Here is a 16,499-nt window from a genome sequence, read left to right on the forward strand (position 1 = left end):
TGCCAAATTTTGTATAGATATTATTATTTGGTAATGAGTTATGTGCATTATTCGTTATTAACAATTAATACATTTTCCGGGAACATGTACATTTGTATGGGAGGTATATGAAATTGTGGACGGATTCCGCCCAGGAATCAAGCTTTCATATAGAAACAATTTTTTGCTGATTTTTACAGCAAATATAATATAATTTTCCGAAACTATAAAGTATATATATTCCGAGTCCTTATAGATAGCGGAGTCGATTAAGCTATGTCCGTCTGTCTGTCTGTCTGTGTGTTTGTTGAAATCAATTTTCTGAAGACCCTAGATATCTTCGGGATCCAAATCTTCAATAATTCTGTTGGACATACTTTCGAGAAGTTTCCTATTGAAAATCAGCAAAATCGATCCATAAATAACGGAGATATGAGCAAAAATCCGAGACAACCTCTGAAAATTTCATCAAAAAAGCAACAACAACACTGCTTATTGTATTAAAGGTTGGTTTCATTGCGATGTGTGTTTTGTTTTTGTTTTTTTGTGTATGTATTTCGTTTCATATGTTTGGATGACTGTGGCTTCATCGCCTTGTGTATTTTGTTTTTGTTTTTTTTGTGTATATTGTTTCTAATGTTTGGATGGCTGTGGTTTCATTACGTTGTGTATTTTGTTTTTTCTGTTTTTTATTTCGTTTAGCATTGTTGTTGTTTCTCTTGTTTTGCTTAAGTTATGACAGGGTCGGGATGATGAAATAAATTGATATTTTATAAAATTAATATTTTTTAAACACATTATGGTGAAGGGTATATAAGATTCGGCAAAGGCGAATATAGACTTCTTACTTGTTTTTTTAAATTTTGATTCATAACTCTCTTCGATGTAAACCGATTTAGCTTATTTTCAATACCAAACTGCCTAGGACATTAGTGAATCTTTTGGCCGAATATCATTAATTTATTTAGCATCGTTTTTACGTGAACGTGTTTTGCACAGACAGGCAGACGGACATAGCTAAATCAACTCAGAATTTGATAAGAACCCGGGACTAAGATGAATATTTCTTGGTGTTACACACGGAATGACAAACTTATATATACCCTCTATCATCACTGATGGTGGTGGAGGGTATAAAAATATTCTCAAAAATATAAAAAGTAATCAAACGAAAATCCAAAATAAATTTCGTTTCATTGTCATTATATTTAAAACAAATTGATTAAATTTTTACTCGATAAAAATATTCAAGCCAAGAATTGTAAAAGAGCCGAATCTTAAATACCCTCCACCAGCTACTTTTATATTAATGCTTTTTTAATTGATCAAATATTTGTAGAAATAAGTTTTCTCGACTTTTTTAAGAGAAAACCCCAAGAACATTGAACATAACCAACACCATTCTCTTTTGGATTTCTATAGCGCCCTAAAATATGCGTTAGCGATATTTAAACATATTAAACATTTTAAGGAAATTCAAATATACTGTGTAACGTTAAAAGTCGTCGCCTCGTTTTTAACGTACAATTATTTTTTATTATTATTTTATTTATATTTAATAATCGAATTAAAAATACTTTTCTTTGTTTTATAATTTAACGACTATTTACTTATTTATGCAACGCCACCTGGGTGTAAAAGAAATTTAAATTACTTTATAGAATTTTTTAAATTTAACGTTTATATGGTTAAGCAATGCCATCTAGGTGTAAGAATCCTACTTAGTTAAGATCGTATACCTTTAAAATACAACAATGTATACTAAGATACCATTATAAGCAACCATGTACTTGACTGCGAAAATTTAATATAAAAGGAGTCATAGTTAAGTAGTGTGAGTCAGTCTTCGCCGAGCTTCGAGTTAGGTAAGACAAGTTACTTGTACGGTGGTTGGACCGCTGGCAAATAATTTATCTTATTAAATGAGCTATTGGGAAGCAATGATTCTGGTGGTTGGACCGCTACGAACCTTTGCTTAAGAATACTCTTTATTAGATGAAGTGTGGTTGTTGCGGAGTTTGGAATTCCCAACAACACACTTATCTGACGTGGGGGAGTTTCTCCGCTAGTGATACTCTCGTGGTTGGACCGCAAGAGTGTATCTGCTTGTGAGAACTCCATGAAGCAAGGTTGAGGTTTAAGTGAGAAATAAACTTTATAACGTTGTGAAAAATACGTGTTGTTCTTATTTCTCTCGGTCTACAAAAATATAAATTTTTGTAATGAACCACTGGCACCGGCAAGTATACCCCAGCCAGAGACATCGTTACAATGGCGCCCGAGCAGGGACCGAGAGATTAAGAAAGTGGTGTTAAAAAAAAAAAGGGAGTTTACAAAAAAACAAAAGTAGACTGTATCAAAACTGTGAATGATTGAACAAAAAGAACATAATAAGAGAACTGTGTTAAAAGAAAAATATTATTATAAAATAATGATCGCGAAAGGAAACAAGAATTAAAAACAAATAGAACTAACTGAATTAAAAACTTTAATTGTGCGTGGAATCGTGTTTTATCCTTGTTTTATGTTTTATAAGAAAAATAAAAGAATTACGGTGAAAAAAAAAATAATATAATATGTTGAAATCAAGTTGGGCATATACTTTAAAACGTGACGAACTATCGTCTTATTTAAATGAATTTAAATTAGATACCGTCGGAACGGTCGAAGAACTCAGAAAGAGATTAGCGAAATTTATTAGCGCCGAACACGACGAAGATAAAACTAAACGATTATTAGAGATACAATTAACACATGAGCAAAATTCATTAGCGTTACCTGGTTCGAGAAACGGTACCACCCCTTCACCTGTTAAAATAGAATTAAATCATCCGGTTAGTCAACCATCAGTAGCAGTGTCGGTTCCAGCTTGTGACACAGATAACATCAAAACAAATTTAATTGAATATGTAAGAAAATGGGGACTTTCGTATGATGGAGGACGGGAGCCTTTAGCATTCATCGAACGAATAGAAGAATTAGCCGAAATTTATAACGTACCTTTAAATCAATTTCCACGAATTATGCCTGAATTTTTACGTGATAGAGCACTTATCTGGTTTAGAAATAACAATGGACACTGGCAAGTATGGAGATCATTTAAATCCGATTTTTTATCATTTTTTCTACCTTCGAGATATTTTGAGAAATTAGAAGATGAAATCCGTAAAAGAATTCAACGTCCAAGAGAAGTTTTTAAAAATTATGTTTTATCAATTCAAAATTTAATGCGCCATTCTAACTTATCAGAAGAACAAAAGTTGCAGCGAATATTTCAAAATGCTCTTCCAGACTATCAGTGGTATATTAAACGAAAAGATTTCTCATCCTTAGCTGAATTAATAACATTAGCTGAAGATTTAGAAAGCATTCCATCAACACATTCACAAACTCGCGTAGAAAACCCACGTGCTTTAGCCAGTACCACAATAGGCCCAGAAAATAATTGCTATCGTTGCGGTAACCCTGGACATTATGCAGCAAGTTGCTCTAGTAATTATAATAACCGCTCGGGAAATGCTTATGGAGGTCGTCGGAACTGAGGGACGACGAGCCTCCGAAAACGCAACCCTCAAATAATAATACTAGTTTACAAAGTGAAGATTCGCGTTTAACCGCCTCAATACTATTATGTGGAAAAATCGTCAAAGCAACTATTGATACCGGAGCGAGTAGAAATTTTATCCAAGAAGATTTTGTGAAAACGCTTAGCAAAAATCCAACGTATTTAAATGAAGACATCGATGTAATATTGGCAGATGGCTCTGCCAGATCCTTATCACGAGCCGTAGAATTTAATGTGGTACTAGGAAATATTTCAAAAACTTGTAATTTTCTAGTGATGTCAGAAACTAGCGAAAACATTATTGTGGGATTAGATTTTATGCGTATTTTCAATACAACTATTCACATGGCTGGTTTAACACTAGACTGTACTAAGGCAGAAGCAAAGTGTATGAGTGTGGATGAAATCAGCAATGAGGAGATACCTCGAGAAGACAATGAAGAACGTAAACATGATAGTAATATAATATTAAAGGAAGAAACCCAAGATATCATCAACAAATTTCTAGAAAATGAGCTGTCCAAATTTCAAAATATGCATGGTCTATCAACAATTACAACTCATAAAATAATCGTCACGGATGATCGCCCTGTTAAAATTCGTTACACCCCCAGAAACCCTGCTATGCAAAATATAATTGATGCTGAAATCAACAAATTAATTTCACAAGGATGTATAGAACCGTCACATAGCCCATATTGCTTTCCAATCACCCTTGTAAAGAAGAAAAACGGAACCTGGAGAACATGTATGGATTTTCGACAATTAAATGCTAGGTCAGTTCCTGATGCATACCCTCTTCCACGTATAGACAGTATTTTAAACCGACTTCGAGAAGCAAAATATATCAGTAGTCTAGATTTAAAAAATGGATATTGGCAGATACCAATGGATGAGGATAGTAAAAAGTTCACTGCTTTTGCTGTTCCTGGCCGTGGTTTATACCAGTGGCGAGTAATGCCATTTGGACTTCATTCTGCGCCAGCAACTTTCCAACGTGCATTAGATAGTATAATCGGACCCGAAATGGAACCCCATGCTTTCGCATACCTTGATGATATCATTGTAGTAGGAAAAACTCTAGAAGAACATATGAATAACCTAAAAGAAGTCTTTCATAGACTGAGAAATGCAAATTTAAAAATTAATGTAGAGAAATGTAAATTCTTCAAAAGTGAAACAAAATATTTGGGACATGTTGTGAGTGAGGAAGGTATAAAAACTGATCCGGATAAGGTATCCGCAATCGCAAAAATTCAAGTCCCGAAGAATGTTAAAGATGTTAGAAGATTTTTAGGAATTGCCTCGTGGTATCGTAGATTCGTACCAGATTTCGCAACCATATCACAACCGTTAACACAACTATTAAAGAAAGGTAAACACTGGAGATGGGAAGCTGATCAGCAACAATCATTTGAATTATTAAAAACCAAACTTACGAAAGCACCGGTATTAGCATGTCCGGATTTTGCAAAAACATTTACATTACAAACGGATGCTAGTAACTATGGATTAGGAGCTGTTTTAACTCAAGAAATTGAAGGTAGTGAAAGAGTAATAGCTTATGCTAGTCGTCATCTCAACGGAGCGGAGAAGAACTATTCAGCGACTGAAAAGGAATGCTTGGCCATTTTATGGGGCATTCGGAAAATGCGAGCTTATGTAGAAGGTTATAAATTCGTAGTCATCACCGATCATCTAGCTTTAAAGTGGCTAAATTCTATAGAGAGTCCTGCCGGCAGATTGGCCCGATGGGCACTTGAACTACAACAATACAATTTTACAGTAAAATATAGAAAAGGTAAACACAACATCGTCGCTGACGCACTATCACGCAATCCAGTAGAAGTTGCAAACTTAGTTAACTGTGAACCATTAAAAACAAACGAATGCGCGTGGATTCAGAAAATGAAGAAGAAGGTGAAAGAGAACCCTATAAAATACTCTGATTACGCAATTGTTGAAAATCAACTATACCGCCATTTCCCACAAGAGTTAAGAGATGGAGATGGTACTTCGTGGAAATTATGTGTCGCTGTAGATCTAAGGAATAGAGTTCTTCAAGAAAATCATGACAGTGCCACTGCTGGACACCTAGGAATACGTAAAACAATAAATAGAATCGCTAACCGTTACTATTGGCCGGGAATGTCGAGAGATGTAAATCGTTATATTCGACGATGTATGTCCTGTCAACGTTACAAGATAAGTCAACAGAAACCAGTTGGAGAAATGTTAACAAGATTGCCTGATGAACCATGGGCTACCCTTTGCGCTGACTTTGTAGGTCCCTTGCCCAGGTCAAAACATGGAAATACTATGTTATTGGTTTTCTTTGATAAATTTTCCAAGTGGACTGAGTTGGTGCCGATGCGTAAAGCTACTACAGATGGAGTAATAAAGTCGTTTCGTGAACGAATACTTTCTCGATATGGTATTCCTAAAGTCTTAATAACAGATAATGGAACACAATTTACCTCAAGGAATTTTAAACGTTTTCTAAATGAATTAGGCATAAATCAGCAGCTTACTGCACCATACACTCCACAGGAAAATCCTACTGAAAGAGCTAACCGAACAATCAAGACAATAATCGCGCAATTCTCAAGTGATCAACACAATAGATGGGATGAGTTACTCCCCGAGATTATGCTGGCTGTAAATACCAGTGTATCTGAATCAACAGGATTTTCACCAGCATTTATAACTCAAGGAAGAGACCCACGTTTACCAAAAACATTGTACGATGAGGTAACCATTGGTACAGGAGTAGAAAGTTTGAGTTCATCGAGACGAAAAGATGAAATGAAAGATGTATTCGAAATTGTTAAGAGAAATTTGAGCAAATCATTCGAAAACCAGAAAAGATATTATAATCTAAGAAGGCGTCAATGGAAACCGAAAGTTGGTGAACTAGTTTGGCTCCGACAACACCCCCTATCGAAGGCTACAGATAATTTTGCGGCAAAACTGGCTCCCAAATTTGAAGGCCCGTATTCCGTGAAACATTTTCTATCACCTGTAATAGTAAAAATTCAGAGAATAGAAAATCAGGAAGTTAGAACAGCACATTTAAATGAAATTAAACCTTATATAAATTAGTATTTCTTATTACTAATTCTATATTCTTTTTAACTATTCCTTAGACGACCGACAGAAATAAAAAGAAAAATGGACGGTAAGAAGAAATTCGATGACACCAGCAAGAAGTTCCGAAAACGTATGGAAGAAGAGAAAGCGAAGGTTCGTCGAACCATATTTATTGATGACGAGATGCCAACAACCAGCAAAAAGAGAAAGACATGCAACCAACCCAGAAAAACGGCAACATATTTTCGTATGAGCTCTGCAAAACCCCAAGCAACAGTCCGTACAAAAGAGAAATTGCAGGAAAAGACGGAAGATGTTTGCAAGGAGAACCAAACGCCACTAAAGAACAAATATATCTCACCCAACAAGGGTAAAGATCCTGTGAGAAAGGACAACAAGGATGAAGTTATATGCCTGTCGTCCGACGAAGGAGAAAATGAAGATCATGAATGCTTAAACCCAACTGTCGAAGAAAATATACCACCTACTCCCGGTAACGACGTGGTAAACTCGCCTATGTATGCGCCACCAAATTACCATATTGATAATCTGGGTAACGAGGAACAAGAACCATGGTTCAGCCCGCTTTATGGTGAACCAGAAGTTCCAATGACACCTGGAAAATCAAATAACGACGCATATTCTCCGCCGTGCGACAGATGCAATAGTAATGATTGCAGTGAAGAAGAATTATTGCCACGACCGGAAGACGATGTAGAAATGCCATCTCCTGATGAAATGGAAGAAATCTTTCGTTCTTCATTTGGACACTTCGACGATACATTATGTCTCCGGCAACCATCACCAACATCAACATCATCACCAAAATCGTCAACATCATCACCTCAAAGAAAAAGAAGTGGCTGGTTCACCATTGACGTCAAAGACGAAAGATGCCATAATTTTTGCGGTCATATGGGTTATCAAAGATCCATTATCTATCGATTCTGGGTCGACCAAGCCAAACAATATCCAGAAATCGGTGCTGATGCAAATGCAAATAAAGAAAATCAATATCTTGATTCGCCCAGTTCATCCCAATTGTCATGGCTAGAAGTTTCACCGAACCCCAGACTGGTCACCACCACTCCAGCACCTATGAGACGTTTGTCACAAAGCTCGGCTGAGAAATCACCAAGCCTTACGCCCGTGATATCATTGTTTTCAACTCCAATATTGTCACCACTTAATCTGTCAATATTATCTTCAGTGGGGTCTCATACTTCAATAAAATCGCAGACTAGCCTATTATATTTCGCTCCGTCATGCGCCCCTAGTCAATCTATAAGACAGCATCAATCATCGTCATCAACATCATCATCGTCGTCATCACCTTCATCGTCATCAACGTCGTCATCATCTTCATCGTCATCGCCGTCATCAGCAACATCGATATCATCACCCGTATCATCAACGCCTAAGCCATCGTCCACAGAAATTTTGGAAATAGAAGACGAAAATGTGCAGCAGCCAGAAGAAACTAGTGATAATATCCCCAACCAAAGGATGTCGCCAACAACTACACCAATTCCAGGATGGGACGATATATCACAAATGCCTAGCGAACTACGTGCCAAAATTGAAGACATTTGTAGTACCAGAAAAAAAGGTCAACCTTGCCCAGGTCAAAACATGGAAATACTATGTTATTGGTTTTCTTTGATAAATTTTCCAAGTGGACTGAGTTGGTGCCGATGCGTAAAGCTACTACAGATGGAGTAATAAAGTCGTTTCGTGAACGAATACTTTCTCGATATGGTATTCCTAAAGTCTTAATAACAGATAATGGAACACAATTTACCTCAAGGAATTTTAAACGTTTTCTAAATGAATTAGGCATAAATCAGCAGCTTACTGCACCATACACTCCACAGGAAAATCCTACTGAAAGAGCTAACCGAACAATCAAGACAATAATCGCGCAATTCTCAAGTGATCAACACAATAGATGGGATGAGTTACTCCCCGAGATTATGCTGGCTGTAAATACCAGTGTATCTGAATCAACAGGATTTTCACCAGCATTTATAACTCAAGGAAGAGACCCACGTTTACCAAAAACATTGTACGATGAGGTAACCATTGGTACAGGAGTAGAAAGTTTGAGTTCATCGAGACGAAAAGATGAAATGAAAGATGTATTCGAAATTGTTAAGAGAAATTTGAGCAAATCATTCGAAAACCAGAAAAGATATTATAATCTAAGAAGGCGTCAATGGAAACCGAAAGTTGGTGAACTAGTTTGGCTCCGACAACACCCCCTATCGAAGGCTACAGATAATTTTGCGGCAAAACTGGCTCCCAAATTTGAAGGCCCGTATTCCGTGAAACATTTTCTATCACCTGTAATAGTAAAAATTCAGAGAATAGAAAATCAGGAAGTTAGAACAGCACATTTAAATGAAATTAAACCTTATATAAATTAGTATTTCTTATTACTAATTCTATATTCTTTTTAACTATTCCTTAGACGACCGACAGAAATAAAAAGAAAAATGGACGGTAAGAAGAAATTCGATGACACCAGCAAGAAGTTCCGAAAACGTATGGAAGAAGAGAAAGCGAAGGTTCGTCGAACCATATTTATTGATGACGAGATGCCAACAACCAGCAAAAAGAGAAAGACATGCAACCAACCCAGAAAAACGGCAACATATTTTCGTATGAGCTCTGCAAAACCCCAAGCAACAGTCCGTACAAAAGAGAAATTGCAGGAAAAGACGGAAGATGTTTGCAAGGAGAACCAAACGCCACTAAAGAACAAATATATCTCACCCAACAAGGGTAAAGATCCTGTGAGAAAGGACAACAAGGATGAAGTTATATGCCTGTCGTCCGACGAAGGAGAAAATGAAGATCATGAATGCTTAAACCCAACTGTCGAAGAAAATATACCACCTACTCCCGGTAACGACGTGGTAAACTCGCCTATGTATGCGCCACCAAATTACCATATTGATAATCTGGGTAACGAGGAACAAGAACCATGGTTCAGCCCGCTTTATGGTGAACCAGAAGTTCCAATGACACCTGGAAAATCAAATAACGACGCATATTCTCCGCCGTGCGACAGATGCAATAGTAATGATTGCAGTGAAGAAGAATTATTGCCACGACCGGAAGACGATGTAGAAATGCCATCTCCTGATGAAATGGAAGAAATCTTTCGTTCTTCATTTGGACACTTCGACGATACATTATGTCTCCGGCAACCATCACCAACATCAACATCATCACCAAAATCGTCAACATCATCACCTCAAAGAAAAAGAAGTGGCTGGTTCACCATTGACGTCAAAGACGAAAGATGCCATAATTTTTGCGGTCATATGGGTTATCAAAGATCCATTATCTATCGATTCTGGGTCGACCAAGACAAACAATATCCAGAAATCGGTGCTGATGCAAATGCAAATAAAGAAAATCAATATCTTGATTCGCCCAGTTCATCCCAATTGTCATGGCTAGAAGTTTCACCGAACCCCAGACTGGTCACCACCACTCCAGCACCTATGAGACGTTTGTCACAAAGCTCGGCTGAGAAATCACCAAGCCTTACGCCCGTGATATCATTGTTTTCAACTCCAATATTGTCACCACTTAATCTGTCAATATTATCTTCAGTGGGGTCTCATACTTCAATAAAATCGCAGACTAGCCTATTATATTTCGCTCCGTCATGCGCCCCTAGTCAATCTATAAGACAGCATCAATCATCGTCATCAACATCATCATCGTCGTCATCACCTTCATCGTCATCAACGTCGTCATCGCCGTCATCAGCAACATCGATATCATCACCCGTATCATCAACGCCTAAGCCATCGTCCACAGAAATTTTGGAAATAGAAGACGAAAATGTGCAGCAGCCAGAAGAAACTAGTGATAATATCCCCAACCAAAGGATGTCGCCAACAACTACACCAATTCCAGGATGGGACGATATATCACAAATGCCTAGCGAACTACGTGCCAAAATTGAAGACATTTGTAGTACCAGAAAAAAAGGTCAACGTGTAAAATTTTTATTCGCTGTCGATCACCACACCTACAATGTGACCATAGCAAAGAGTGGTAACGCAAAAGCAGAGCTGCATAAATAAACAATCTTTTAAATTGCTGGAAGGGAGGAACTGTAACGTTAAAAGTCGTCGCCTCGTTTTTAACGTACAATTATTTTTTATTATTATTTTATTTATATTTAATAATCGAATTAAAAATACTTTTCTTTGTTTTATAATTTAACGACTATTTACTTATTTATGCAACGCCACCTGGGTGTAAAAGAAATTTAAATTACTTTATAGAATTTTTTAAATTTAACGTTTATATGGTTAAGCAATGCCATCTAGGTGTAAGAATCCTACTTAGTTAAGATCGTATACCTTTAAAATACAACAATGTATACTAAGATACCATTATAAGCAACCATGTACTTGACTGCGAAAATTTAATATAAAAGGAGTCATAGTTAAGTAGTGTGAGTCAGTCTTCGCCGAGCTTCGAGTTAGGTAAGACAAGTTACTTGTACGGTGGTTGGACCGCTGGCAAATAATTTATCTTATTAAATGAGCTATTGTGAAGCAATGATTCTGGTGGTTGGACCGCTACGAACCTTTGCTTAAGAATACTCTTTATTAGATGAAGTGTGGTTGTTGCGGAGTTTGGAATTCCCAACAACACACTTATCTGACGTGGGGGAGTTTCTCCGCTAGTGATACTCTCGTGGTTGGACCGCAAGAGTGTATCTGCTTGTGAGAACTCCATGAAGCAAGGTTGAGGTTTAAGTGAGAAATAAACTTTATAACGTTGTGAAAAATACGTGTTGTTCTTATTTCTCTCGGTCTACAAAAATATAAATTTTTGTAATGAACCACTGGCACCGGCAAGTATACCCCAGCCAGAGACAACGTTACAACTGTTGTACTCAAAGTATTTATACTAAACTAATTTTACTAAAAATAATGCAACTAGTTAAATGCGGTTAAATTGATTTTCTGAAAGTAACCTAGTATGGGAGATCTGGCCAATTGTAGACCGATCTCAAAAAATAATTACAGCTACATTTCTGTATATAAAAGAAAAATATGGAGCGATCGTGAATAATAAAAAAAATTTCTGTGTACAAAAGTAATATTTCTGCCAAATTTTGTATATAAATTTTGTTATATGCATTTATGGATAGGTAATTTGGTAATAAGTTATGTGCATTTAAGTGATTTTCGGGAGGGTACCTTGTATGGGACCTATGACCAATTATGGACCGACCGTGAATAATTTTTAAAATTACATTTCTGAGTACAAAAGTAATATTTGAGCCAGATTTTGTATAGATATCAATTTTTGGTAATGAGTTATATGCGTTTAGGAGTTTTTCTGAAAGGGACCTTGGATGGGAGCTACGACCAAATATGGACCGATCTGGAGTAAATATCTAGAGTAACATTTCTTTATATAAAAGAAACATTTGCGCCAAATCTTGTATGAATATCTTAATTTAGTAATGAGTTATGTGCATTTAAGTGATTTTCGGGAGGGAACCTTGTATGGGAGCTCCAGAAAAGTAATATTTCTGTGCATATGAGCAATACTTGTACCAAATTTTATATGGATATCTTAATTTAGTAATGAGTTATGCGCGTTTAAGTGATTTTCGGCAAGGGTCCTTGTATGGGAGCTATGACCAATTATGGACCGATCGGAAAAAAATTTCATAGTAATATTTCTGTATGCGAGAGCAATAATTGTACCAAATTTTATATGGATATCTTGATTTAGTAATGAGTTATGTGCGTTTAAGTAATTTTCGGGAAGGGACCTTGTATGGGAGCTATGACCAATTATGGACCGATCGGAAAAATATTTCATAGTAATATTTCTGTATGTGAGTGCAATAGTTATACCAAATTTTATATGGATGTCTTAATTTAGTAATGAGTTATGTGCGTTTAAGTGATTTTCGAGAGGGGACCTTGTATGGAAGCTATGACCAATTATGGACCGATCGGAAAAAACATTCACAGTAATATTTCTGTGCATATGAGCAATACTTATTCCAAATTTTATATGGATATCTTAATTTAGTAATGAGTATGGGAGCTATGACCAATTATGGACCGATCGGAAAAAAAGTTCATAGTAATATTTCTGTATGTGAGAGCAATACTTATACCAAATTTTATATGAATGTCTTAATTTAGTAATGAGTTATGTGCGTTTAAGTGATTTTCGAGAGGGGACCTTGTATGGAAGCTATGACCAATTATGGACCGATCGGAAAAAACATTCACAGTAATATTTCTGTGCATATGAGCAATACTTATTCCAAATTTTATATGGATATCTTAATTTAGTAATGAGTTATGCGCGTTTAAGTGATTTTCGGGAGGGGACCTTGTTGGGAACTATGTCCAATTATGGACCCATCCAGAAAATTTTTTCTCTCAATGAATTCTATTGACATAAGATTTTAAGTTGTAAAATTTTGTGAAGATATCAACATTCTGACGGAAGTTAATAACAATAAACTCATTTTCCGGGAATATGTACTTTTGTATGGGAGGTATATGAAATTATGTACCGATTATGGCAATTTTCAGCAGGAATCAAGATCTTGTGTAGAAACGAATGTATGGTGATTTTCATGAAATTATCTTGCATAGTTTTCGAGAAAATTACATCAGAATGTATAAAAAATGAATGAAATGGGTTCACATTGGGAAAAGTTATGAATTTTGATTCATAACTTTTCCCAATGTGAACCCATATTGCTCATTTTCAATACCGTACTGTACCGGAAAATAAAGATTTTTTTGCTGAATTTCGTTAATTTCCATTGCTTCGTTTCAACGTGAGCGTGTTTTACACAGACAGACGGACGGACAGACAGACGGACATACCTAAATCGACTCAGAATTTCATAAGGACCCAGAATATGTATACTTTGTTGGGTCTCAGATTAATATTTCTTGGTGTTACACACGGAATGACAAACTTATATATACCCTCTATCACCTCTGATGGTGGTGGAGTGTATAAAAAATTTTAATTTATAAGACATAATCAATCCTAATATCCTAATCCTAATATATATTATAAATCTCTTTGTATGTCTGTTCGTTTGTTTATTTGTTTGTTTATTCGTCAATCACGCGTAAACGGCTATACCGATTTTCTTCAAATTTGGAACATGTTTAGATCTATACTTGGAGAGTGTTATAGCCTATATATAGGAGGGGGCAAAAAGGGGGATAAAATGGGTGAAAAACGGGCAAAATGAGTACTTTTGATAGTAAATACTGATTTTGTCTATCATTAAGCAATAGCATTTTCGATTAAACTACTTAATTTGTTAGGTTAGGTTGATAGGAGGATGTATACTACATCAAATCCGAAGAAATACACCATGAAAAAAAAAATTGTTCACTGAATGTATTATTTTTCCATGTTCAGAAACTCAGTTTCCTGGACGTAATTTCTAAGAATCTTCCAATCGGTGTTGGTTAAGAATGTTATTTCCGGAATAACATCACTTCCAAGATACTTGGATCTAACTTCGACGAATGCCTGACAATGGCAAAGAAAGTGCTCCAGAGTTTCACTGTCCTCTCCACATGCTCTACATTCGTCTGAATCCGCACGTCCAATTTTGTATAGATGTGCACGTAATCCTGTGTGTCCACTCAGAATACGTACCATCATACTAACCTCAGACTTGCTCATTTTGAGGAGATTTCTCGTCTTGCTCTCATCAGGGTCACCCCATAGAATCTTTGTGGTTCTACCCACCGTTTCATTATTCCAAGAGGCCTTATGGGATTCTCTCATCCATATTTTTAATTCAGCTTTTGTTGCGTCGAATGGTTTTGCGTTTGTCAGGTTAACTACATCGAGCTCCCTTCCCTTTAAAGCTATTACATTCGCCCTTTCGTTGCCGACTACTCCCGAGTGGGCTGGTACCCATATGATATGAACCTTACCCCTGGGAGAGTATTCAGTTAAAGCTTTCTTACAATCGAATACGGTCTTAGATTTAATTCTATCACCTGATATCGCCCTAATTGCCTTCTGGCTGTCGGTAAATATATTAAGCCCTGTGGGCGCCATATTTATTCTAATCCAATTTACACATTCCGTTATTGCTCGTACTTCTGCCTGGAAGCTTGTGTTATGATTAGGTAAACGGTGGTATATTTCTGTTTCTGGGACTTCAATCTAGAACCCCAGGCCCACTTTGTCCCCTAATTTAGAGCCATCCGTGTAGCAACGGATTCCTACTGGTATTTGCTCCAAAGTTCCGCTTGACCAAGACATTCTATCTGGGATTAGCGTTTCAAAGTTTCCGACATAGTTTGTGTCTGGTATGCGATCAGGTACGTCCGATGAATGTGTATAACCTTCCAATGTGTCCAGTATACATTGATGACGCGTCCTATAACCGTTTTTGGCCAGTTCGCCTAAAGTAAAGAGCCGTTCGGCTGTAAGCGCCGCCTCTCATCACTTATATATGTTTCAATGGGTGGAATATCTAGCAACGTTTCCAGAGCCTTGGTTGAAGTAGTACACATGGCACCATTTATACCTAAGAAGCATGTACGCTGAACTCCCTGTAGTAGTTTGATATTACACTTTTTGTCCAAAGCAGTCCACCAGATTATTGAAGTATAAGCTAGAATTGGTCTAATTACACTTTTATAAAGCCAATTTGTCACAGTAGGACTAAGACCCCATTTCATGCCTATGGTTCTCCTACATATCGCCCAGCACCGATGTGCCTTGTTGATCCTATCCTATATGTGGTGTCTCCATTTTAATTTCCGGTCAAGTATTACACCTAAGTACTTAACTTTGTCACCGGTATCTTCTTGCCCAGGAAGCAAGGTTCAGTATATGTAGAAATTTTTGTCTTTCTTGTGAAAAAACAGATTTCCGTCTTCGCCGGGTTAACATTGAGGCCTCTCGGTTGAGCCCAGCTCAAGGTCGTATTCAGAGCCTCCTCAGCTCTTCTACACAAGTAATTTGAATCATTTCCCTTTAAAAGTATTACGACATCGTCTGCATAGCAGACAGGTCTCAGTCCTTTCTCGGTTAGGGTCCTTAGGAGGCTATTAATCGAGGTAACCCAGAGTAAAGGTGACAAAATGCCACCCAATATACAATATAAGCATGCTGCTTATATTTAAGGTCTTTGTATGGTATGCTATCGACTATCCGTTCCAAGGTTTTAAGTAGGAAGGACGTAAGACTTATCGGTCGATAGGACTTAGATGTCGCATAGCTAGGTTTCCCTGGTTTGGGTATAAATATTACCCTTGCATCTTGCCATTTAACTGGGGTATATGCCAATTTTAAGCATGCAGTGAATATCTGTGACAGATGTACGGAAACCGGTCCCGCCTCCATCTGCAAAAGTGCCGGGAAAATTCCATCCGACCCTGCAGCTTTATAGGGAGCAAAGCTCTTGAATGCCCCTTTAACCATGTCAGTTGTAATAACTATTTCCGTGTTACCCTCCCCTTCCTCCAATATCGGTTCATCTATGTTATTCGATATACCGGGTGGGAAATGAGAATCCATTAGGAGTTTCATTGTCTCCTCCATATCCTCAAGCCTCCTGCCCGTGTCATCGATCATAGATTCCGGTTGGACTGAGTTTTGGATAGGAATTGTTTTATCTTCGATACGTCATTTACGCTATCTACCTGTTCACAGAAAAGTTTCCAGGAGTTTCGTTTGGCTTTTCGAACGATTTTCTTATATTCACCAAGTTTATTACGATACTCATCCCAGTATACTGCGGTCTTTTTACGCCGTGCCCGGTTAAATAATTTGCGAAGAGTCTTCCCAAGGTTCCGGATCTCCCCAG

At 37.1% G+C, this 16,499-nt stretch overlaps 4 protein-coding genes across 8 annotated transcripts in view; 3 read left to right on the plus strand and 1 right to left on the minus strand.

The window, feature by feature from the left end:
* The window catches only part of LOC119604231 (epidermal growth factor receptor kinase substrate 8), a 266,733-nt gene that overhangs the window by 224,945 nt on the left and 25,289 nt on the right, over nt 1–16,499 (minus strand). The window lies entirely within an intron of this gene.
* On the plus strand, nt 2,556–3,521 carry LOC119604230. The gene has a single exon (XM_037956713.1). The coding sequence runs from the start codon at nt 2,556–2,558 to the stop codon at nt 3,519–3,521; it is 966 nt and encodes a 321-aa protein (XP_037812641.1).
* LOC119604234 (uncharacterized serine-rich protein C215.13-like) lies at nt 5,758–10,737 on the plus strand. The gene is made up of 2 exons (XM_037956722.1): nt 5,758–5,844; nt 8,259–10,737. Exon 2 carries the CDS (start codon nt 9,130–9,132, stop codon nt 10,735–10,737), a length of 1,608 nt encoding a protein of 535 aa, XP_037812650.1. The 5' UTR covers nt 5,758–5,844; nt 8,259–9,129.
* LOC119604233 (cell wall protein RBR3-like) lies at nt 6,716–9,121 on the plus strand. Its single transcript, XM_037956721.1, has 3 exons — nt 6,716–8,228; nt 8,405–8,866; nt 9,105–9,121. The coding sequence occupies exons 1-3, from the start codon at nt 6,716–6,718 to the stop codon at nt 9,119–9,121; spliced, it is 1,992 nt and encodes a 663-aa protein (XP_037812649.1).

This window comes from Lucilia sericata, unplaced genomic scaffold, assembly GCF_015586225.1.
Source record: "Lucilia sericata isolate MDLA Ls3-8-SP2 unplaced genomic scaffold, ASM1558622v1 Contig000372F_arrow, whole genome shotgun sequence".
Taxonomy (NCBI): domain Eukaryota; kingdom Metazoa; phylum Arthropoda; class Insecta; order Diptera; family Calliphoridae; genus Lucilia; species Lucilia sericata.

Excerpts from the sequence above, each read along its gene's own strand:
- LOC119604234 (XM_037956722.1), top strand. The coding sequence starts at position 9,130 with ATGGACGGTAAGAAGAAATTCGATGACACCAGCAAGAAGTTCCGAAAA.
- LOC119604230 (XM_037956713.1), top strand. The coding sequence starts at position 2,556 with ATGTTGAAATCAAGTTGGGCATATACTTTAAAACGTGACGAACTATCG.
- LOC119604233 (XM_037956721.1), top strand. The coding sequence starts at position 6,716 with ATGGACGGTAAGAAGAAATTCGATGACACCAGCAAGAAGTTCCGAAAA. Across the intron at positions 8,229-8,404 it reads CAAAATTGAAGACATTTGTA|TCTTAATAACAGATAATGGA; the intron begins GTACCAGAAAAA and ends GTATTCCTAAAG.